We start from the raw sequence: 24,524 nt of genomic DNA on the forward strand, positions 1-24,524 counted from the left end.
TCACAATTAAGTTCTAAAAATAAGTATTTGAGCTTACTTGGCCTAGTGCTCAGAGAGATAGCAGTCATTTTTTGGAGACGTTTCGAGTTTATTCTTAAATGAACTCAGCATCAATGCGGAGTTACATTTCAGCACAAAAGGATTCAAAAACAATAAATGCAACGTTATTAGTGATTAATTGCATTACACGCTTCCTGTACATACTGTATGTAGCAAAAATGCTTTTGAAAAATTTGCCTCGCTTTTGTTTTACTATTCACGTGTTTAACCTGACCCAGGTTCTTTTAACTTTTATTGTTATGAGGTCACAATATGATACTTGCCAAAAGCGAAAACAATTTAGACCAGGGATGTCCAACCTGCGGCCCGCGGGCCACAGTGCGGCCCGCCTGAGATTTTTGTGCGGCCCGCTAGTCATTTTCACTCCAAAAGTATGTACTTTATGCACCCATTTTTCTTGAAATTTAATTGGTTCTGCAGCCCATTCAATTATTTCAAGTGACAATGCGGCCCACTATAATAAAAGGTTGGACATCCCTGATTTAGACACATGTCGCAGTATATATATTGTTATGTTGTAATGAAAACCAGAATATGTCATGAACGCTGGTTTCAAGTACCTCCTTTTATTGGTTGCATTGCAAAATGTCCAGGTGAAGATGTAGGAACGTTGTATTAAAAATTAAATGGGAAAGTTATTTTGTTACGGCATAGGATCTTATAATTGAAGAATAAAAAGTACACTCATTTGTTTGGCGGACCAGCAGTTGAGAAACACTGTTCTAGCCTCTGCCAGATGATTTGTAACTCGTTAGACCACGTTGGTAAACAATTAACTTAGCTGCTGTAAGCATAACTAATGTTGTTTACGTGTCATATGGTGTCTGATGGAAAAGCGTTTAGTATTTTCAGTAAAGTTTGTGTATGACATATCAGCTGATCTTCATAACAAGTTTTATGCACATGTTGTCATTTTAATTTAACTTGTAAACTTAATAAAATAGTTAAATAGGTAAAAACTGTGCAAGAAATATGGGAGATAAGAGCAAGAAAGTCTGTGTAATAGGAGCTGGAATAAGTGGTCTGGCAGCCATTAAAGCTTGTTTGGAAGAAGGTTTGATACCAACTTGCTACGAAAAGTTAGACTTTGTTGGTAAGTAAATTTTTCAAACCTTGTATTCACCAACACGCGTTTCATCAACTGGTACGCAGCTCTCTCATTACGTCTTTGTTCAAACATCTCTCGACACAGGTGGTATGTGGAGTGACCACAAGAAAGAGAAGCATGACAACAGCCCAACTACGTATCCATCACTTGTTACAAACATTAGTAGAGTTAACGTTGGATTTTCCGACTTCCCTGCTCCGAAAGTAAGTATTTAAAGAAAATTACAAATTTTAAAATACTGCGAGGTACATAAACGTATGGTATTTGTGTGTATGTGTTGTGTGGCTTAAATAAATAATTTAATTGAAGATGAACAGCACAGCAATTTCATCTGCCTCTAATACAACCATGCGTAAGAAAGTTCACATTATGCAACTTAGCAATGTAAATTTATGTCCTTAGGAATGGCCACCTTATCTCAATAGATTCCATGTAAGCGAATTTGCTGAGATGTATGCAGACCATTTTGGCTTGAAGGAGTGCATTAGATTCAAAACAGAAATTGTTAGTGTGACTCGGACTAAGTCTTATGATAAAACAGGTAAAGTATGTCTGGATCGACAACAGTTAAAAACAGCATTAATCAAATCAGATAAATACGTTTTTATTACTCTGCCTCTTGGCTGTTTATATATTTATATAGTTTTATATATACTCCTATTAATTTATATTGTAGCCTACTTAGGCTACATACCGCGTACCTAATAACCTATATTTTTGAATAATTTTACAAAATTGTTTTGCAGTATTTGCTGCATTTATAGTTTTTGTTAAAGGTTCCTGGCTGGTGAAGGTCAAAGATCTGAACAATGACGAAATAACTGTCAGAGAATTTGATGCTGTCATTGTTGCATGTGGTGTATTTAACAAGAAGATAAAACCTTCCGTTCCTGGATTAGACAAAGATTTTGCGGGCGAGATTTTTCACGGCGGCGATTATAGGGGACCCGCAAATTTAAAAGGTATAAAAATAAGTGTAAGGTTGTGCGGTTAGGTATTGAATTTGGTTTGAATTGAATGGTCAATATGATTGATCAAATTTCGTGAATTGTGGTTTACGTTTGACATTAAATTATAATAACTTTAAAGCGACTGGTGTAGCTTATATAATTACACTTATAAATATGTATAGTTATATAGTAGACGTATAGTATACAATAAGTTTTTACGACACATATAAATAGTTTGATTCACATGCGCGTATGATTAAATTATGCAGAGCAGTTACACTTTGGACTTGAGATACGTTTGAATGAAATGGTAAATGTATGCATATGCTTATAGATTAATATATGCTGTATAATGATGTTGTATATATGCAAACTTTTTGGCAAAGTTGACCGTGTGAGTCTTTTGCAGATAAATCGATTTTGGTTATTGGAGCTGCATTCACGGGAGCGGACATCGCTTGTGATTGTGCAAAAACTGCCAAAAATGTCTTCCCATCCTCAAGAAACGGTATATGGATTGCTCCACGTGTATCAGCGGTAGGAACATAATGTATAAATTATGTTTGTTATATGTACGAATACAGCATCGTCATATAAATAAAATTTTACTATCCGGTCTGATATAGTATTTATGAAGCCGTTCTAATCGAATCAGTGGCTCTGATGAAAAGTGCCAATTTTACACCAAAAATATTAAACAAAACAAACATGATGACGATTATGTAAAAATCGCACTCAAATCAACAAAATCAACTTGTTAGTTGGCACGCGAGCCATTGTGGTGTTAGAGCTTTCTTGCAGAAACAGAAACGAATTTCACCAAATTTGGAAAAGTTCCTTCTCCATTATGCAATCGCATCGTACAGGCGTTTTTAATTCATTTCCTCTTCCCTAGTTAATTGTTCAAAACGTGAAGTTGATTACCAACATACCAGGAAACCTTATAGCTTAGTTATCTAGCGTGGTCTAAAATTACGTTGTCGTCGCCAACTTCATTTCAATTTTCAATGCAATCTATTTAAAAACAATTGGAATCGAACACGCATCATCAGTTATACTTTAGAACTGTTTTCAATGATCCTTCATGTAAAAAGCGAAGACATTCTCCACTTCATTGTTTTAATTGCTTTCATTTTCAACTTCTAATAAACAAGTTGTTGTTTTTCTAGATGGGCCTACCGATTGATTTAATTTCGAATCGCTTGGATTTGATAAAGAAAAGATGGCTTCCTAGTTGGTGGACCAATAAAAACTGGGCAAATTTGATGGAGTCACGTGTAAATCATGAAGCTTGTGGCATAAAATCGAAGTACATTGTTAACCTAGCCAATAAGCAATAAAGTTTCATTATGTTCAGTTTCAACCTCGTTTGTATGTAAGTGTTTGTTTGTTTTCATACGGGGCATTTTTTGATTACAGGTATCCTTACATGAACATGCTAAGAACTATCACTGTATCAGATGAACTGCCATTAAAAATCTACAGCGGACAAGTTAAAACTAGACCTGAAATTAAAAAAATTGCAGGAAATACGGTGACCTATGTGGATGGCAGAGAGGATTTTGTAGATACTGTTTTCGTAGCTACAGGATATACCCCAAGTTATTCGTTTATAAGCGAAGAGATTTTTCCAAGTTAGTATATAACGTTGTGATGATTTAACGTGTGGTGCTGTGGTATAAATGGGAATGTTGTGAAATGTGAACAATAGTTATCATATTTCATTTTATCATATTTCTGCTTCTTCTGAAACAACTGTTATTGACCACAAGGCAATTTCAGCAAAGCCCGTTTGTACAAGTGGATGTTTCCATTCCAGCTTCAGCATCCGTCTACTTTATCGTTTGTTGGTATCCTAGCTCCCGGATCTGGTGGTATTTCTCCCAATGCAGAAATGCAGGTATTCGTGTCCACTTAATTAACATAAATATTACGTCTGTGTCCATGGTGTATATGACTTTAACTGAATTAATGAATTTAACTGAATGTTTAGGCTAGATACATTGCAAGAGCTTTGAGTGGAAAGAAAGAGCTATCGTCCAAAGAACAAATGCAAAAGACATGGACAAAGACCAGAGAGGAATTGCTGCGAAGTACTGGAGGAAGGTTTATATTTCGGGTCGGTTTATGTTGCTGTTGTTTCATGTATATTTCAAATTCATCTTTCAACTTTTAGATGATGACTATCCTTGAACCAAAGGTGTAGCTAGTAGCGTAGTAGCTCCCCCAGCTTCGCCTCTGCCTTCAACAGGAAATGTTTGATATAAAGTTTGAAAATCTTTAAAAAAGATACGCTTTAAATATTACCTATGTTGAATAGGCTTATTAACCGTTTAAATATTACTTATACCGTATAGGGGAGACCGGGGTTAGTTGGACAGCGGGGTTAGTTGAAAAATCGCAGTTTTAGTACTCCCCGAATATCTTTGTAAATCTTTACTGCCCCTTAGTGATTGATAACGATGTTATCTATTCGCCATGTTAATTTTATTGGTCTCAGAGCAGAAGCATAAAAGTGGCACACGTTTTTCTGTTTTTTACTCTTTGAACTAAAATTCGAGCTTGTTGGTAAATATAGTGTAACATAGTGCTCTAGAGAGACTATTGAAAGTTCATTAGTCTATATTGACCGTAGGTGCCATGGTACCAGAAAAGGCAGAGGCAATTAAATTACCTGGTTTAGTGGCTACATAAAAAGTAAGTTTTCTCTCCCATGTGCATACGGGGTTAGTTGGAAAATTTTGAATGGGGTTAGTTGGAATATGTAAAATCATATGAGTAAAAATTTATTTTATTAATGCTTGATGGAATTCATATTTTTTACTTATACAACCTCGTACAGTTAAGTTGGAACTTGTTATTTGATACAGATCGATAAATAGGCCTATCTACACTTTTTAATTGAAAGTATGCGCGAGTATAAACGCAAAACTCAACGTGGATCTGTGGCGGCTTGGCTCGCTTTTGTAAAATCCTTACGTCTTTCGTAGAAATGTGTTTTCCAGAACAATTGGAGTTTTTAAACTTTCAGTCCCGCCACATCATTCTTATGAAAGAGTTTTCCAGCTAGTAAATGGAGTTTAAAACTTGCCTTTTCAGAACACTGCAAACTACCGTTGGTATATTTGAAAACTTGCTACGAATAACTTCGTGTGAAAGCTCCTTATTTAGTACGTTACCAGGTCGCTTCCAAGTAACTGTTTCCAACTTAACCAAATTTAATTTGCATTGCAAACACACCGATTTTCACGTTCACACGCTTTGAAATGTTCATGCCTTTTTTGTCATATATTTCCGCCACATCGCAGCACGTTTTATAAGCTTGAACTTTTGTGTGAGACTCCCTCAGAGCCTCAGAACCTCAGTCACAGACGCGAAGTTATAGACATATGTAATACCGTACTACTGTAGTTGTGGTGATTGAATCAGTAGACATCGTGTAAACAGTCACATGACTTGTGTTCTCGGTTATTTGTAATATTGAGAAAGTGTACAGCACCTACAATAAAAGCCTTTTCTGGCAAACGGTATTTGTTATAATATAACACGAACGTTCGGCTATCAGAAAGGTTAGAGAATTCTAACCGCACGCAACAATAGAGTCAGATACTAATGTAGTAGGTTAACTAAGTCAATAACGTAACGTAAGCTAAGACCGATAAACTCTGCATCTGTATCTGCATCTGTCGGCATCAACCTCTACATCCTAAAACGACCCCAACCTCTACATTTCTGATGACCCCGACGTTCTAGTGACCACCGACATTTCTGGTGACAACCCGACGTTCTACTGACAACCCGACGCTTCGACGTTCTAATAAACCACCGACGTTCTAGTGATCACTGACGATCTTGTGTCAAAAACGACGCGTTTCAATTCTCACACTCTCGCAATTCGCACAACCGTTCTTCACTGGTAAGTGGATTTTTCACTTTTTATACAACTACTTGCAACCATAGCTTGTAAATGCATGCTCATCGGCTTGTACCTTATTAAATTAGCTTAAGCTATTCTTATTGTGCTGCATTGTGCTGCAGTTTGAAATAAAAGTTTCTTGTTGTAAAGTATTTTTTGGTTCAATTGTGAACAATTTTTGCGGTGCGCCGCCTAAAACATTTTCTATCGGTTTTGATAAATGTCACAACCTGTGCCGACACAACGAAAAGTTACTTCGGTGCCTGGCAAAGCTAAGACAGAATACCACATGAGCACACGATCAACCGACCGTTCCAACGAGTCAATTAATAATACAACTATGTCGAACGAAAACGGGGAGGGATCTGCAAATACTCCCGATAATGGCATTGCTGGTCCGTCTGGTCTGGGTACTAGTAACCAATTACCAACAAACGCGCAACCACAGAACAATACTTTACGAAACGATTTGTTTTCACACGTTAAACTTCCTACCTTTTGGAAATTTAATCCCGAAGCGTGGATTTCTCACCTTGAACATAAATTTTCTCTTTATCAAATCACTTCTCAAACTAATCGTTACTTGTTGGCGGTAGAGGCAATTCCTGCGAAAGACCTCGCGCTCCTTCGGTTACCTTCGGCGTCAGCACAGAACTGCTACGACATATTGATCAATGAAATCTTGAGAAACTTTGATAAACGTGAGGACCATTTAGATTTTTTGTTGGCGGACCTGACGCTGCACGATCAGTCCCCGAAACATTTAATGCGCGAATTAATGAGCGCAGTAGGTCAAGAGAATCTTACTCCGCCAGTCGTCAAACTAATTCGTGCTAAATTCCTTAAAGCGTTACCACCAGACGTCGCAATTGCGTTAGCCAGCGTGGAACATCACGATCTCCAGAACCTTGCAAGCAGAGCCCACGAAATCTTGCTGCTTAAACAACCAAAAACTTCTTCGCACAACCTTTCCCTTGCCATCACTGATACGGATGACATTGACTACCCAATGCAACCGCAAATACAGCAAATTCAATTGTCTAAACCACCGCGCTATACACGATCTAACGCTAACAACGAATCTAAGAGTTCCGGGCAAAGAAATACGAATTTCACAAACCAAAATACGCCAAACCAACGCAATTCATTTAACTCAGCATGGCAACAACGATCACCACGCACAAACAATGGACAGTTTCACAAATCATACAGCAACAACGGGTTTAATCGAGATAATCGCCGACAAAATGGTTCTTCTTTTGCAAACCAACGCAAATATAATTTTTTACATTCATCCCCCACATTTCAGAAACCAGACTACCAACGTAGCAATTACCCTTGCGCGTCTGATGCTTCTAATGGCTTATGTTGTTACCACGCCCGCTTCGGTAGGGATGCGCGCCGCTGTCACCCAAGTTGTAGCATGTGGGAGAACCAATCCCGCCCAACAAAAAACGCGTGGCGATCGACGCAACATTAACCCCGTCAGTCCCGTCGATCGCATCAACAATAAAAAGAGGCTGCCCCTTGTTAACTGTATATGATCACGCCAATAGTATTCACTTTTATGTAGATAGCGCGGCAGCAACTTCTCTTTTGTCCGCTAGTTTAGCTGACGTATCAAACCGCAAACCGCAAACACCGCTTTTCGCTGCTAACAGCACGCCAATTACTACGTATGGCACTACACAACTTAATGTTTCCCTTCATCCTCGTTTTTCTTATCCCTTTGAATTTGTGCTTGCGGACACACCTTTTTGCATATTGGGGCTGGATTTCCTCACTGAATACAACTTTGTTTTGGATCTTAAAGCCAAGCATCTCATAGATGTACCGAACCAACAGCAATATACGTTAGAGCCTGTTGAAAGTGATCCTGTTCGCATATCCATTCTCAGCCAGATAGATCCTGTTGCAGACCTTTTACATCAATTTCCAGACTTGCAAAAACCCATGTCAGCTGTTAAACCAGTGAAGCATTCCATCGTTCACCACATCCATACCACAGGTTCTCCTGTACGTGCACGTCCACGTCGATATAGCCCAGAAACAATGCAGATCTTGAAGAAAGAAATTGACAGCTTGCTGGAGCGAGAAATTATCCGATACAGTGATTCTCCTTATGGAAGTCCGGCCTTGCTCGTTCCTAAAGGCTCTTCTGGCAATAAATATCGTCTTGTCGTTGATTATAAATTAGTCAACAAACAAACAATCGACAGCTGTTACCCTCTTCCGTTCTTACATAGTTTTTCCGAGGTTTTGTATGGTAAAACTGTCTTCTCTAAATGCGATCTCCAAAACGCCTTTCATCAAATAAAAGTGGCTCCAGAAGATGTCCATAAAACGGCGTTTGTTTGCCCCCTAGGACAATTTGAATACACAAGACTCCCATTCGGTTTATCGGGCGCCCCACGGACCTTTTCCAGACTAATAGGGGAAGTAGTACGTCCCCTTCAGCACCTTGGAATCTTTGCTTACCTCGATGATATCATCATTGGAAGTAGTAACCTATCAGAACATCTTGAACACCTTAAGTTGCTTTTTCAACGACTTGAGGAATTTGGCTTAACGCTCAATTTAGACAAAAGTGAATTCAACCGCGAGTCTCTTGACTACCTTGGCCATCACATAAATTCTGAGGGTATACGACCAACTCAAGAAAAAGTGCAGGCCATTCTTGATTACCCACAGCCACAAACCTGCAAACAGCTGAAACGTTACTTGGGAATTTATTGCTATTATTTTCGCTTTCTGAAGCATTGTTCCACAACCTTACAACCGCTTTACAAGCTAGTTCCGAACAGTCGCAGCAAACGCGCGGCCCCTTTAACATGGAATGTCGAAGCCGAATGCGCCTTCGCCAGCAGCAAACAAGCTATTGCAAATGCTAGCACTTTAGCGTTTCCGAAACTCCATGCTCCAACTTATCTAACAGTTGACGCTTCGTTGACCGGTATTGGAGCGACATTAGAGCAATTGCAAGGAAATCAACTTGTTCCTTTGGCCTTCTTTTCAAGACAGCTGAACGCTACTCAACGTAAATACAGTTGCTTTGACCGAGAGCTGTTGGCCGCTTACAAGTCAATACGTCATTTCCGCTACTTCTTGACAGGCCGACAATTCACTTTGCGTACAGACCATCTCCCTCTGGTTTCAAGTCTCAGTAAGCTCTCCGAACATTACTCTCCAAGACAGTTCCGGCAATTGTTGTTTGTTTCAGAATATACAACAACCATTGAGCACATCAAAGGCTCTGCCAATGTTGTGGCGGACCTCTTGTCAAGGTCTCAACCTTCGGCACCCAACATTAATACTCTTTCGGACGTTCCGCCTCCTTTAGAGTATGAGAAAATAGCACAAGCTCAAGCCAATGATCCTGCTATTCAAAGACTACGCACCGCAACAACATCACTCAAACTCCAGGACTGCAAGCTGCCCAATAAGGACCTTACCATCCTTTGTGACGTGTCCACTGACACAGAGCGTGTTCTAGTTCCTTCCTCCTTCCAACGTCAAGTATTCCTGCACTTACATAATTTATCGCATCCTGGAAAAAAAGCCACAATTAAGCTCATCAAGGAAAGATTTATATGGATAGGGATGTGTAAACAAATCGCTACCTGGGTTCAACAATGCCCAAACTGCCAGGAAGGAAAAATTTTCCGCCACACTAAAACCGCACCGGGGAAATTTAAAATTCCCTACGGACGATTTTCTGATGTTGCAATTGACTTGATTGGACCACTACCAACCTCCCATGGTTACAAATACATCCTTACATGTATTGACCGATATACGCGTTTCGTTCAAGCGATACCAATCCCTGATGCCACCACGGAAACCGTTGCTGCTTACTTTGTTAATCTCTGGTGTTCCTTGGTCGGTGTTCCAATCATCCTCACAAGTGATCGTGGACCATGTTTCATAAGTTCCGCTTGGGCAGAAATTATGCGCTCGCTTGGTATTCAACACAATCTGACTACAGCTTACCACCCCACTTCCAATGGAATTACAGAACGCGCAAATGCAGAGATCAAGCGCGCCATCAAGTGTTCAGACGAACCTGAACGTTGGTTTCACAAATTGGGTTTTATTGTCTTGGCTCTGCGTAATCGCTATCTCCAGGATTTGAAATGTACACCTGCTGAGTTAGCTTTTGGACACACCTTACGGCTCCCAGGTGGTTTCTTTTCTGATTCCAAGCTTACCTCTGCAGTTCCTACATCCAGCTACCTCGGTGCCTACCGAGACTTCATCAACGACCTTCAGTTTACTCCAACGACCGCTCATACAAAATTCATGCAGTCCTACGTGCATCCGGATTTGAAACATTGTGACCGCGTTTATGTTAGATGCGATCATGTCAAACGTGCGTTAGAACGCCCTTATGTTGGTCCTTTTCCAGTATTGGAAAGATACGAAAAATATTTTGTAATATCCCGTCATGGCAAACCGGATCGCGTCTCACTCGACCGTCTCAAACCTAGCTATACAATTGATATTGATGCTCCCTCACCATCATCCTCCTCGCATCAACAAAATTTTTCTTTGCAGACTCGACACCCTGCTCCTCAGTCAGTCTCCGCTACTTCAGCGAAACAGCAAACGACACCACCTACTGTCACTGCTCCTGCTTCTATAAAACCGCCTGAAGTTGTAAAGACTTCTCGGACTGGTCGCAAAATCATTCCACCGAAACGGTTCTCTGACTAAACAACACAACATGTTCGTTTGTCTGCTGCTTACATGTTTCTTTTTGTTCACATCCGCCGCTCAGACGAATCTTCATCCGGATACACAGAAATTTCTGTTATGTCAGCGTTCGCATTCTCTCGGGTTATATACCTTTGATGACGACATACATTGTCAAACGCAGACACCCTTCTCCATACACAACTGCTCTGCTACCGTGTTTGCTCCAGATCTGCATCTCCAGAAGATTCCTGCAACAGTTTGCACTTCACAGATTACTTCCTGGAGCACTACTTACTTCTTTTTTGGGAGTTATCAAAAATCGGCCAACACCTTTGACGCACACCCACCGTACAACCCAGAATGTTCGTCGTGGAATAAAACCAACGTTTCATCACATGGACCGCTGATCCTGTCTAATCCTGCGGCGTACTCAACACGCAATGCAGTCCATTATAAGTTTGTCTGGCCGACTTCAGCTTCTGGAACAGTAACAAACGACTTCTTGTTTCACACTACAATTTACTACGATTACGTCACGGACACAATGACGTCGTCTCTTGGATCTCTTGCATCGTGCTCAATCGGGCGTGGATACTGCTTAACGGGCAATCGTATGTTTATATGGCGAGTACCTTCGCATATCAACTGCCCACCAACCAAGCCTCTCGGGACTCACAAGATGCTCCTCCATTACAACTCTACGTCCTTATATAGAGGTTCCTTACCTGATCTCGGGATCTCGGTACATCACTGGAGGAAATGCTCCTCTCGTGCGAAAAACTGCTATGGCAAACATATTCACTGCGACAACAACAACTTTATCTTTCGCTACCAACAATGTACAGAGCTCGACAGACTCGCTCTTTTTCGTCCTAACCGGCTAAGGCGTGCCCCTTTTCGAACGCCATACTCTCAATTCGAGCGACTTTTTGCAACCTTCGACACACAACAGGACGACCTTATTTCAGAAGTTCTCACTACCTTCAACGAAGAGAACAAGTTCCTACATTGCCAACTCACGAAGCTAATTGGCACACTCTACAAAGCAATTGGGAAGATCTTCCCTACTGAGATACTCACTACTACTCTTGGACATCAAACCATGGGTTCCAGCCTTGGAGATTTTATGTCCAGAGCAGCATGTCACTCTATCAACGGTACCGTCTTACCGTCACTTGCGTACCGAAACGCATTCAGCCAACGTCCTCTCATCAAATATCGCGATCAAAACGGCCACAGTCAATACGGCCAACTCATTTCAGACAACATTGTCCTACCGGGAGTGCACCTGCTGGAATCGTATCGACCAGCAAGAAGTTTTGTCTTCCGAGTTCTGGGACACACTGTCCTGTATCACAACTATACTTTATCGCACGAACATGTGCAGGTGCATCAACTCAACTTACCTTTGTCGCCTATACACGTCAACTACAAGGCACCCGACTACGAGAAAATTCTCAACGAGCTACCTGACTCTGACTCGTTTACTGATCTACAATCGCTGCTCAGCTCTATGTCTGAAGCCAACCTTCTCAAGGAACAAATGCGACATGTCATGACAAGCCTTACTACTACTACTGATGAAACTATGATCAACGGATCCTACGTCGCAGACACATTCGCACACGCCGCGAAACAAACGTTACTCCTTGCTCTGTCGCAAATTACGAATCCATTTCTCTCAGCCCTTATATTCATCCTGCAACTCCTTGCCATGATGTGGGCCCTCTTCCATACCATCGGGTTTATCCGATCGTCTCCGCACCATTTGCAGTATGCCAGATCCCTTGTATCCCGTGTCCGCGCTTGGCGCCACCAACAGCAGGCGCCGGTTGCAAGACCTCAACTACCACAACCGCTGCCCTTGCCTCGGCGTTCTCGTGATGAACCGTCTCCGTCCGGATCTGCTGATGACGCACCGCCCGCTTCATCTTCTCGTGATAATTTCGCGAGCACCCACACACTTTAAGTTTCACTATGTGTATCACCTTGCTTCAATACCGATAAATGTCCTTTGCATGTACAATTTTGCCGTTTTCCCTTGTCGCCGCTTTCGATTTTGTAACCGTTTTGCTTCGTTGCATGCTTAGTAGCTTATTCTTGTGCTAGTATCGTTTTCACTTTTCCCGCCTTATTGCATGCTAACTATTCCTGTGCATGAGTTTAGCTGTTTCAACCCACCTCAATAGGGGGAGGTGCAGTTGCAAAAAATTTACCCTCTACCCCTTTAGTTTCTCCACAGACTTTGCTGCCACTACCATTGCTGCCAAAACCACTTCAGTATGTCGACGGTATCTGATTCCTCCGCTGACGTTCAAATTGACGAAATCACTTCAGTTACTGAGATGATTCCCGACTCACCCGATTCACCGGTTCAACAATCATCTCCCGCGCCGTATGTGCCGATCGTCAGACCTGGGGAGCAAGGCGCTCCTGCCCCCATGCCCCAGAGCGCTGATCTAGCAGATATACAAGCTACGGTGTTACAACCAGTACATAGACTATTTCGGCCGTTTAAAACAACCGTTACAATGCCGACCCTTGCGGTTCCTGCGCCGCCAACCACTTCGGCTGAGGATCTACTACTTTGGTTCCAGCAGCTGGATGAACTGTTCCAGCTGGTTCCTGATTTTGAGTTTATGAGCAGAATCCTTACCATGGTAGCAGCCACACCTGCTTTCCACATGGCCCCCTTGATGAAGTATATATCCAACGGGGTTACGGACAAAACCCGGGAATACGAACAGTTCAAACAATTTTTGCATGCCCGGTTAATCTTGGAGATACCCTCCAACATGTAGCTATATTACCATCAGTTATTTTAAGCATATGTTACAGTTCATTCATTTGTATATAAATTCAGTTTTTTGTTTGTGCTTGCTCGCCATTGCCACCTTCAGTACGTTACATGTTAATTGTCATCTTTTTCCTTCCGTAGCGGGGGAGGAATGTGGCGGCTTGGCTCGCTTTTGTAAAATCCTTACGTCTTTCGTAGAAATGTGTTTTCCAGAACAATTGGAGTTTTTAAACTTTCAGTCCCGCCACATCATTCTTATGAAAGAGTTTTCCAGCTAGTAAATGGAGTTTAAAACTTGCCTTTTCAGAACACTGCAAACTACCGTTGGTATATTTGAAAACTTGCTACGAATAACTTCGTGTGAAAGCTCCTTATTTAGTACGTTACCAGGTCGCTTCCAAGTAACTGTTTCCAACTTAACCAAATTTAATTTGCATTGCAAACACACCGATTTTCACGTTCACACGCTTTGAAATGTTCATGCCTTTTTTGTCATATATTTCCGCCACATCGCAGCACGTTTTATAAGCTTGAACTTTTGTGTGAGACTCCCTCAGAGCCTCAGAACCTCAGTCACAGACGCGAAGTTATAGACATATGTAATACCGTACTACTGTAGTTGTGGTGATTGAATCAGTAGACATCGTGTAAACAGTCACATGACTTGTGTTCTCGGTTATTTGTAATATTGAGAAAGTGTACAGCACCTACAATAAAAGCCTTTTCTGGCAAACGGTATTTGTTATAATATAACACGAACGTTCGGCTATCAGAAAGGTTAGAGAATTCTAACCGCACGCAACAATAGAGTCAGATACTAATGTAGTAGGTTAACTAAGTCAATAACGTAACGTAAGCTAAGACCGATAAACTCTGCATCTGTATCTGCATCTGTCGGCATCAACCTCTACATCCTAAAACGACCCCAACCTCTACAGATCTACGCGGATCAACGAAACGCTGTCAGCAGAAATTTGTCTTCCCTGTTGACTTGTCGGGCTACAATCCACAATAGATTGATTGACATTCAAAGAACAGACACTTTTGAATACTGTATATAACAAATTGATATATTTTCCAACTAACCCCGTGTGGTTTTCCAACAAACCCCGGCTTCGGGGTTAGTTGAAAAATGTGACTGATGTCTGAAAAAATAAAGTTTGTGCGTAAACCTGTAACAATTTCTGGTCAGTCTTTTGTAATAAGTTGTAGACCAGCGTAGTCATTATGCCAGACTAGATAAATGTTTCGAAGATCATTCTGAATTTTGGTGATTTAAATTTTCCTAAAATTTTATCCAACTAACCCCGGTCTCCCCTATATTAAAAGTTGAAAGTAGCGCCCTATGTATATTTGTATCATGTAAAAGTACATAGGATTATTATGGCATACAATTAACGTACTTTGCATAATATATTAGCGGTGGTGATCTTATGTTAGCTAATATTTGATGTTACACGAACAGACAAACCATTTCCACTATCAGGAAGATTTGGCACAAGATCTTGGTTTAGTTCCATCTTTCTTCAAGCTGCTTCTCACTGACCCAAAGTTGGCATACATGTATTACTTTGGTCCAGTTGTACCATATCACTACAGGCTGGTTGGAGATCACTCCTGGGATAAAGCAAGAGAACGGTCCCTTAACATAATGGATGAGGCCTTGTCAGGGATGCGTTGACGTTGTTATTAATATTATAAAAAGAATTCTTATGTAGCCTACACGTAAAATATGAAAATATATATAGCGTATAGGCTAGTATATGTATACACAAAGATATTATAGCAAAAGCAATGTACGCCTAACTTATTCTTATTTCGGGTTTATATATATATTATAAAGAATATAGCCTATCATTGACACTGTAAATTTGACTGCCGTTTATCAAGTACCTTTCACTATAAATACGATATTCCTAGCTGCAAATTTCATTCTGATATTGCTTGTCTACATTTGACTTAACTCTATTTCGTTGTCGTCAAAATTTTGCTTCCAGTGAGTTTAATTCATTCGAAATCCTGTATACATTTAAAACGTCTCAGTGTTATCGCAAACATAACAACTTATGTCTGCTTACGCAGCAACGAAATATACGCAAACTAATTATAGGCTACGTGAGCAAATATTGCGCATACACACATGCACGTTCCATTTCATTCTGGACCGACGTGGTTTGGTCAATACCGCTGCAAAGTCTATTATGCTTACTTACGATACTGACGTGTTCATTTTAAGTGCAAATGACGAAGTTTTCAAAACTACACTACTTTCTAAATCTAAAACATTTTAAAGCGAAATTCAGACACCGCGTTGTCAAAGATAGGCGCTTAGTTGAGGAGAATGGGTATGCAAAAGCCGATTTTAGTTATTTAGAGTTTAATTGAAGTACGATTTGGGTCAGATGGTAAATTTGGGTTAGGTTTACGTTGTTATGTTATAAAATAAAGTTTGATTAACAAGAAAAAGTGAAAAATAACTTCTCAGTTTGGGCCAATCAAACATACAACTTGTCAGGTGAAAAAATGATAGCCCAACTCGCTTCTAGGCTTATCGGCAAAACTTGTTCAAATATCAATGCGTTTCATGTGAAAGTTCCAGACGTGAGAACTGCTTACAGAAGAAGCGTTCATGCATGACAGAAATAGCGTCATGATTGAAGTTTTGGAGAATAAATATTTGAGCCTGGGCTAGACTTTGCTTTTTGTCATGCAAGAACGTTCCCCTAGGAAGCAAAATTCTCCGGTTGCTAAGTAGAGGCGTTTTTGCTGTAGTTATTCTAAGAATCGATGTAATAAGTCAAACGCTGCAGTTGCAGTGCTGATTTGGATGTGTGCGACAGCGCAAATTAATTTGCAACATTGTACTATCAGCAGCTCGAGCCAGCTTACAAAGGAAGCGCTCGTGCATGACAGAAACTACGCAGGCACGCACGTCACAATTGAGTTTTCCTAAGGTAAGTATTTGTCCTACAAGGACTAGTGCTCAGAGAGAAAGCAGTCATTTTTTGGAGATGTTTCGAGTTTATTCTTAGATGAACTCAGCATCAATGCGATATGAGCAGAGTTACATTTCAGCACAACAGGATTCAAAAACAGTAAATGCAACGTTATTAGTGATTAATTGCATTACACGCTTCCTGTACATAGAGTATATAGCAAAAATGCATTTGAAAAAGTTGCCTAGCTTTTGTTTTACAATTCACGTGTTTAACCTGACCCAGGTTCTTTTAACTTTTATTGTTATGAGGTCACAATATGATACTTGCCAAAAGCGAAAACAATTTAGACTCATGTCGCGGTATATATATGGTTATGTTGTAATGAAAACCAAAATATGTCATGAACGCTGGTTTCAAGTACCTCCTTTTATTGGTTGAATTGCAAAATGTCCAGGTGAAGATGTAGGAACGTTGTATTAAAAATTAAACGTTGAAAGTTATTTTGTTAAGGCATAGGATCTTATAATTGAAGAATAAAAAGTACACTCATTTGTTTGGCGGACCAGCAGTTGAGAAACACTGTTCTAGTCTCTGCCAGATGATTTGTAACTCGTTAGACCACGTTGGTAAATAATTAACTTAGCTGCTGTTAGCATAAGGAATGTTGTTTACCTGTCATATGGTGTCTGATGGAAAAGCGTTTAGTATTTTCAGTAAAGTTTGTGTATGACATATCAGCTGATCTTCATAACAAGTCTTATGTACATGTTGTCAATTTAATTTAACTTGTAAACTTAATAAAACAGTTAAATAGGTAAGAATTGTACCAGAAATATGGGAGACAAGAGCAAGAAAGTCTGTGTAATAGGAGCTGGAATAAGTGGTCTGGCAGCCATTAAAGCTTGCTTGGAAGAAGGTTTGATACCAACTTGCTACGAAAAGTTAGATTTTGTTGGTAAGTAAATTTTTCTAAACTTGTATTCACCAACACGCGTTTCATCAACTGGTACGCTGTTCTCTCATTACGTCTTTGTTCAAACATCTCTCGACACAGGTGGTATGTGGAGTGACCACAAGAAAGAAAAGCATGACAACAGTCCAACAACGTATCCATCACTTGTTACTAATGTTAGTAGAGTTAACTTTGGATTTTCCGACTTCCCTGTTCCGAAAGTAAGTATTTAAAGAAAATTACAAATTTTAAGATTCTGCGAAGTACATAAACATATGGAATTTGTGTGTATGTGCTGCGTGGCTTAAATAAATAATTTAATTGAAGATGAACAGCACAGTAATTTTATCTGCCTCTAATACAACGATGCGTAAGAAAGTTCACATTATGCAACTTAGCAATGTAAATTTATGTCCTTAGGAATGGCCACCTTTTCTCAATAGATTCCATGTTGGCGAATTTGCTGAGATGTATGCAGATCATTTTGGCTTGAAGGAATGCATTAGATTCAAAACAGAAATTGTTAGTGTGACTCCGGCCAAGTCTTATGATAAAACAGGTAAAGTATGTTTCTTGATCGTAAATAGTAGAAAATCAGCATTGATCAAATCAGATAAATACGTTTTTATTACTCTGCCTCTTGGCTGTTTATATATTTATATAGTTATATATATGCTCCTATTAATTTATACTGTAGCCTACTTAGGCTACATACCGCGTAGCTAGTTTATGTTGGAATAATTTTACAAAATTATTTTGCAATATTTACTGCATTTATACTTTTTGTTAAAGGTTCCTGGCTGGTGAAGGTCAAAGATCTGAACAATGACGACATAAGTGTCAGAGAATTTGATGGTGTCATTGTTGCATGTGGTGTATTTAACAAGAAGATAAAGCCTTCCGTTCCTGGATTAGACAAAGATTTTGCGGGCGAGATTTTTCACGGCGGCGATTACAAGGGACCCGAAAATTTAAAAGGTATAAAAATAAGTGTAAGGTTGTGCGTATTGCAAATTGTGTGGTTAGGTATTGAATTTGGTTTGAATTGAATTGAATGGTCAAATTGATTGATCAAATATCATGAATTGTGGTTTACGTTTGACATGAAATTATAATAACATTAAAGCGACTGGTGTAGCTTATACAATTACACCTATATTATATATAGTTATATAGTACATTTATAGTATACAATAAGTTCTTACAACACATATAAATAATTTGATTCACATGTAGGCCTACGTATGATTATGCGGAGCAATTACATTTTTATGGACTTAGACTTACGTTTGAATGAAATGGTAGATGTGTGGATATAGATTAATATAGGCTGTATAATGATGCTGTATATATGCAAACTATTTGGCAAAGCTGCACCGTGTGGGTCTTCTGCAGATAAATCTATTTTGGTTATTGGAGCTGCATTCACGGGAACTGACATCGCTTGTGATTGTGCAAAAACTGCCAAAAATGTCTCCCTATCCTCAAGAAACGGTATATGGCTTGCTCCACGAGTATCAGCGGTAGGAACATAATGTATAAATTATGTTTGTTATATACAGTATGTAGGAATACAGCACCGTCGCATAAATTAAATTTTACCATTCGGTCTGATATAGTATTTATGAAGCCGTTGTAATCGAATCAGTGGCTCTGATGAAAAGTGCCAATTTTACACAAAAGCAAAAATATTACACAAAAACAAACATGATGACGATCATGTAAAAATCGCACACAAATCAACAAAATCAACTTGTTAGTTGGCACGCGAGCCATTGTGGTGTTAGAGCTTTCTTGCAGAAACAGAAACGAATTTCACCAAATTTGGAAACGTTCCTTCTCCATTATGCAATCGCATCCTACAGGCGTTTTTAATTCATTTCCTCTTCCCTAGTTAATTGTTCAAAACGTGAAGTTGATTACCAACATACCAGGACACCTTATAGCTTAGTTATCTAGCGTGGTCTAAAATTACGTTGTCGTCGCCAACTTCATTTCAATTTTCAATACAATCTATTTAAAAGCAATTGGAATCGAACACGCATCATAAACTTTAGTAGTTATAGGGAGTAAAACATACAAGTTCCAAAAACTGTTTTCAATGATCCTTTACGTTATAATCAAAAAGCTTTTCCACTTCATTGTTTTAATTGCTTTCATTTTCAACTTCTGAAAAACAAGTTGTTTTCTTCCAGATGGGCCTACCATTTGATTTAATTTTGAATCGTTTGGATTTGCTAAAGGAAAGATGGCTTCCTAGTTGGTGGACCAATAAAAACTGGGCAAATTTGATGGAGTCACGTGTAAATCATGAAGCTTGTGGCATAAAATCGAAGTACATTGTAAACCTAGCCAATAAGCAATAAAGTTTCATTATGTTCATTTTCAACCTCGTTTGTATGTAAGTGTTTGTTTGTTTTTCATACGGTGCATTGTTTGATTACAGGTATCCTTACACGAACATGCTAAGAACTATCACTGTATCAGATGAACTTCCATTAAAAATCTACAGCGGACAAGTTAAAACTAGACCTGAAATTAAAAAAATTGCAGGAAATACGGTGACCTATGTGGATGGCAGAGAGGATTTTGTAGATACTGTTTTCGTAGCTACAGGATATTCCCCAAGTTATTCGTTTATAAGCGAAGAGATTTTGCCAAGTTAGTATATAACGTTGTGATGATTTAACGTGTGGTGCTGTGGTATAAATGGGAATGTTGTGAAATGTGAACAATAGTTATCATATTTCATTTTATCATATTTCTGCTTTTTCTGAAACAACTGTTATTGACCACAAGGCGATTTCAGCGAAGCCCGTTTGTACAACTGGATGTTTCCGTTCCAGCTTCAGCATCCGTCTACTCTATCGTTTGTTGGTATCCTAGCTCCGGCAGTTGGTGGTATTTCTCTCAATGCGGAAATGCAGGTATTCGTGCTCTCCACTTAATTACCATAAATATTACCACTTAGTCCATGGTGTATATGACTTTAACTGAATTAATGAATTTAACTGAATGTTTAGGCTAGATACATTGCAAGAGCTTTGAGTGGAAAGAAAGAGCTACCGTCCAAAGAAGAAATGCAAAAGACATGGACAGAGACCAGAGAGGAATTGCTGCGAAGTACTGGAGGAAAGTTTATATTTCGGGTCGGTTTTATTTTGCTGTTGTGTTATATATATTTCAAATTCATTTTTTAGGTAATGGCTAGCCTTGAACCAGAGTTGTAGCTAGTAGCGTAGTAGCTTGGATTTTTAGCACCCAGAGACGAAGACAGTTTTGCCCCCCCCCCCCCCCCTCTCCGCACTAAAAATGCGAGCTATAGTGGAGTCCGAGGCATGTTTCCTGTGTTTGCTAACTCAGTAACTGCAATATGCTGGAGAACCATACATCATCATTATCAACACATTTAAAATTTTGTAAGCATCAGGAAAACCTTATTTGTTGTAGGGCCATATGCCGGGGACAGATGTCCCCCCCTCCCCCAGCTTTGCCTCTGCCTTCAACAAGAAATGTTTGATATAAATTTTAAAAATCTTTATAAAAGATACGCTGTAAATATTACCTACGTTGAATAGGCCTACTACCCATTTGAATATTACTTATACCGTACGGTATACGTATATATTAAAAGTTGAAGGTAGCACCAAATGTATATTTGTATCATGTAAAAGTACATAGGCTTATTATGGCATACAGTTAACGTACTTTGCATAATATATTAGCGGTGGTGATCTTATGTAAGCTAATATTCGATGTTACACGAACAGACAAACCTTTACCACTATCAGGAAGATTTGGCTCAAGATCTCGGTTTAGTTCCATCTTTCTTCAAGCTGCTTCTTACTGACCCAAGACTGGCTTACATGTATTACCTGGGTCCAGTTGTACCATATCACTACAGGCTGGTTGGAGATCACTCCTGGGATAAAGCAAGAGAGCGGTCCCTTAACATTATGGATGAGGCTTTGTCAGGGATGCGTTGACGTTGTTGTTAACATTATAAAAAGAATTCTTATGTAGCGATAACTTTGTCATTAAAATAAAAAATATTCTTATATTTATAGACCTATAAATATACCTACAAATATTATATCTTTCAACAAACGCAGTTCTCTTATTTTGGCGTCTGAGGCTATATCCCAGGGGTGGCCAAACTGCGGCTCTTTGAGCCTTTAATTGCGGCTCTTTAATGAATTTGCATTGTTGAATTAGACATGCATTTTCCCGGTCTAGACGAGTTGTTTGATCAGATTATGAAACAATGCGTTCTATCACACGTAGTAACAATGTACTCATTGTTAGTAATAATCAAATTACACTCCAAAAAGGACATTATTGTACAGAAGTGTGCTAACTTGTACACTGTAGTTAAGTAAACTGCCAGTTTGAAGCTGTACCTCAGGGCTGACCTAGTTTTAAGTCTTGGTTACGGTTACACTAATAATTATAATTTATAATTGCAAAAAGAGTTGGTGAAGCCCAGGTGGAGACTCATAGTATCACCACGCAGCAATAATGTTTATCAATAGCTACACTTCGTTGTGAGTGAATAAATTCGTATTGTTTATTGTGTTTGTGTTGCGGCTCTTTTAAAGCTCGAATTGGTAATATGCGGCTCGAGCATGAAGCAGGTCTGGCCACCCCTGCTATATCCTATAATTATAATCCATACAAAAATTTGAATGACAAATTGAAAATTTATCGCCAATTATAATTGAACGGCATAATCCAGCATAAACAATTTACTAACAGCAAAAGGAAGTTATGTATAGAAAGTATTAAATTACTATTCTTATGGTATTATCAGTTGCTAGACAAGAATTACACTTTGCTAAAAAAATAGGAAAGAAATTAATGATTAGATATAAAAATAATTGATGTATTTAACGAAGACAGGTATGATCGCAATCAAAATTTCCAGTACTTGATTAAACAAATGTTCTTTCCAGGCGTTATAAATCGTTATTTTTGATCGCAATTGTTAGGAGGCATCAAATGTTTGTTTCAGTCGGTCTTAACCATATCATTTAGATTTTATCAGCCAAAATCAATATTTTGAAAAAAAATTGCTACTAAAAGCCGCGGTTTACCGGTTAATTCTATCAATCTTTGATTGATTTTTTTGTTTTACGAATATCATGTAGGTTAATTTTTTGTGTTTACCCATTTTTTGACGGATCGTTGTCTTATTTTAATCACGTAAGCTTCTTATTTTGTGCAATAAATTTCTTTTTATTCGATTTTTTTTTCTTTTACTGTATACCGTGTCTTTTCGTGAAAAACGCTTTTGTGCAAACAATTAACAATTGCGTAACAATTGCACAGAACGCTATTATTGCAATTCATTCAAGTCGCCAGTGGTTATTTTTAGCTTTTCAAACTTGTGCTTATCTTCTTTTCAAACTTGCGCTGGAAAACTAAGAACCCAAAAAGAGATTATAGGAGAGCTTTTATCTCATGATGCTTTATTGTACAAGTTGAAGAAACCTATTACAGCATAATGTAGTATGGATGTATATACAGTATTATATACGATAAACATATGCAAGCCAAAGCATTCTCCAGTTGCACAATCATGTTCCTGTTGTGGTTATTAAGTGTAGGAAAGTACGCGGTAATGTGTTTGCTTTTTTGTCGTATTCGTTCGTTGCATTGGGAAGCTAACTTACTTTTGTCAGACATAGTTTGATTTCTCAAAATTCTAACCGTTTCAACAAGGACAGGATTCTTTGGACTTGGACTCAAAGGCACGTGTAAGTATGTGCAGTAGAATCCGCTTATTATGTCCACCCGCTTTATATGACCGATTTGGTGTGGTGATGATGCCATAAAAAACTCTCCGGTTACTATGACCATTCTTCTTATGACCACTTTTTCCGTCTTTTTTTATCAATTTGTCGCTGTCAATTATGTTTGACAGTTACAAATTGCGTCACTTGTATTTCAAATTCACCCAATGAAGTTCATTTTAATGTTACTGCTTACCGATAATGAAATAAATGATGATTTTGACATTTTTTGTCATTTTATGCCTAACTGTATTGATCCTGGTGTGGTTAAACAGTACTGTAGCATATTCGGTTGTGAACATTCGGATATTACGACCAAAATAGTCTTGACTCATGGTGTTCACAACAAGCAGAGTCTACTGTATTTCCCATCTGTCAATTAATTTTTTCCAAGTAGCTTACATGTGTTGAACTTTGCACAAATTTTTATGTCACATAAACTTTTAAATGATACGAGAGAGTACTCATAAGCTTCGCATGTGCAAAGTTTGATGATATTTGACTGATGAATGCCCACAAAACTTTTCTGCTTAAAATGGGTCGAGTTGTTTCAGCGAAATGGAACACGTAGCAGGATGAGTTTTTACATTTTTGTTCCCTTTAATATTTGTATGAGTTAGCAACAAATAATTTCACAAGCTCAGTCAAAGTTTGTGTACAGTACAGAGTAAAACTGTTCAAGACCGTTACAACGGTTGTTCAACTTACTTGGCTTGACAGCTGCAGAAATTCTCTTTGCATTTCCTCAATTTTTCACAGAAGAGAAAAGCGCGTAAAACGAAATGCTTATTTGAAAGAGTTTATATTGTTTATATACTCTTTAATGGAGTATTATATTTTACATTATAATTTTTACGGTTAATTTAGAATTGGATATACCGTAGATAGGAACATAGATGTCTATGTGATATGGGGTCCATAGGTGTTATGATAAACTTTAGGTAGTTTATTAGACAAGAAAGGGTTCATTTACTCTTTAATTTAATATTTTGTTCAGTTATATTGACCCATCAACATCTTTAAGTCCTACTGAAACCGTTTCTTTTTCAAAAACGTGCCGGATAATTCTCAGAATGCTATTTCCAATTTACCAAGGTAAAAATTATAAAAAATGACGCGGTTATTTGGTCGTTCACTTTCGTCATTAGATGATTACTGATACAGTTGGGTAGGTCTGACGCAAATGTAGACAGTACTGTCTAACGTGACCACCCATAGGCCTATGCAACATCCTGTACTATAACTAACTTATATGAACAACTTTTTCATTCACGATCAGCAGATAAAAACAACAAGTGCAGAATATAAAAAATTA

General features: G+C 38.8%; 2 protein-coding genes across 8 annotated transcripts in view; both read left to right on the forward strand.

The window, feature by feature from the left end:
• The window catches only part of LOC143461239 (flavin-containing monooxygenase 5-like), a 28,475-nt gene extending 12,698 nt beyond the window's left edge, over positions 1 to 15,777 (forward strand). Inside the window, exons 1-11 of one of the 6 annotated variants that reach the window (XR_013118026.1) lie at positions 983 to 1,153; positions 1,253 to 1,371; positions 1,571 to 1,709; positions 1,945 to 2,130; positions 2,528 to 2,655; positions 3,288 to 3,427; positions 3,538 to 3,752; positions 3,891 to 4,018; positions 4,112 to 4,237; positions 4,754 to 6,034; positions 12,961 to 13,101. Coding sequence is in view for 2 of the 6 variants with exons in the window: in XM_076959075.1 (XP_076815190.1) it covers positions 1,033 to 1,153; positions 1,253 to 1,371; positions 1,571 to 1,709; positions 1,945 to 2,130; positions 2,528 to 2,655; positions 3,288 to 3,427; positions 3,538 to 3,752; positions 3,891 to 4,018; positions 4,112 to 4,237; positions 14,992 to 15,207 (1,518 nt within the window). In the remaining 4 variants the exon portion in view is untranslated. Of the gene's footprint in view, positions 1 to 982; positions 1,154 to 1,252; positions 1,372 to 1,570; positions 1,710 to 1,944; positions 2,131 to 2,527; positions 2,656 to 3,287; positions 3,428 to 3,537; positions 3,753 to 3,890; positions 4,019 to 4,111; positions 4,238 to 4,294; positions 6,035 to 12,960; positions 13,102 to 14,985 lie in introns of those variants that run through there. The other 5 variants (XR_013118029.1, XR_013118027.1, XR_013118028.1 and 2 more) reach the window with 5 other exon arrangements.
• Positions 15,778 to 16,938: 1,161 nt separating this feature from the next.
• LOC143461238 (flavin-containing monooxygenase 5-like) lies at positions 16,939 to 21,551 on the forward strand. 2 transcript variants are annotated; one of them, XM_076959074.1, is made up of 11 exons: positions 16,939 to 17,091; positions 17,272 to 17,420; positions 17,520 to 17,638; positions 17,838 to 17,976; positions 18,210 to 18,395; positions 18,813 to 18,940; positions 19,613 to 19,752; positions 19,864 to 20,078; positions 20,217 to 20,344; positions 20,441 to 20,566; positions 21,188 to 21,551. In XM_076959074.1, exons 2-11 carry the CDS (start codon positions 17,300 to 17,302, stop codon positions 21,401 to 21,403), a joined length of 1,518 nt encoding a protein of 505 aa, XP_076815189.1. In that variant the 5' UTR covers positions 16,939 to 17,091; positions 17,272 to 17,299; the 3' UTR covers positions 21,404 to 21,551. The 2 variants fall into 2 exon arrangements, with proteins under 2 accessions (XP_076815189.1, XP_076815188.1); XM_076959073.1 differs by lacking the exon at positions 16,939 to 17,091 and having other exon boundaries at positions 17,143 to 17,420.
• The last annotated feature ends 2,973 nt before the right edge of the window (positions 21,552 to 24,524 follow it).

This window comes from Clavelina lepadiformis, chromosome 5, assembly GCF_947623445.1.
Source record: "Clavelina lepadiformis chromosome 5, kaClaLepa1.1, whole genome shotgun sequence".
Classification (NCBI taxonomy): Eukaryota; Metazoa; Chordata; class Ascidiacea; order Aplousobranchia; family Clavelinidae; genus Clavelina; species Clavelina lepadiformis.

Coding starts and splice junctions, on each gene's coding strand:
- LOC143461238 (XM_076959074.1), top strand. CDS start 17,300: ATGGGAGACAAGAGCAAGAAAGTCTGTGTAATAGGAGCTGGAATAAGT. Junction 17,639..17,837: donor CCGACTTCCCTGTTCCGAAA/GTAAGTATTTAA, acceptor TTATGTCCTTAG/GAATGGCCACCTTTTCTCAA. Junction 20,567..21,187: donor GAGGAAAGTTTATATTTCGG/GTCGGTTTTATT, acceptor TTACACGAACAG/ACAAACCTTTACCACTATCA.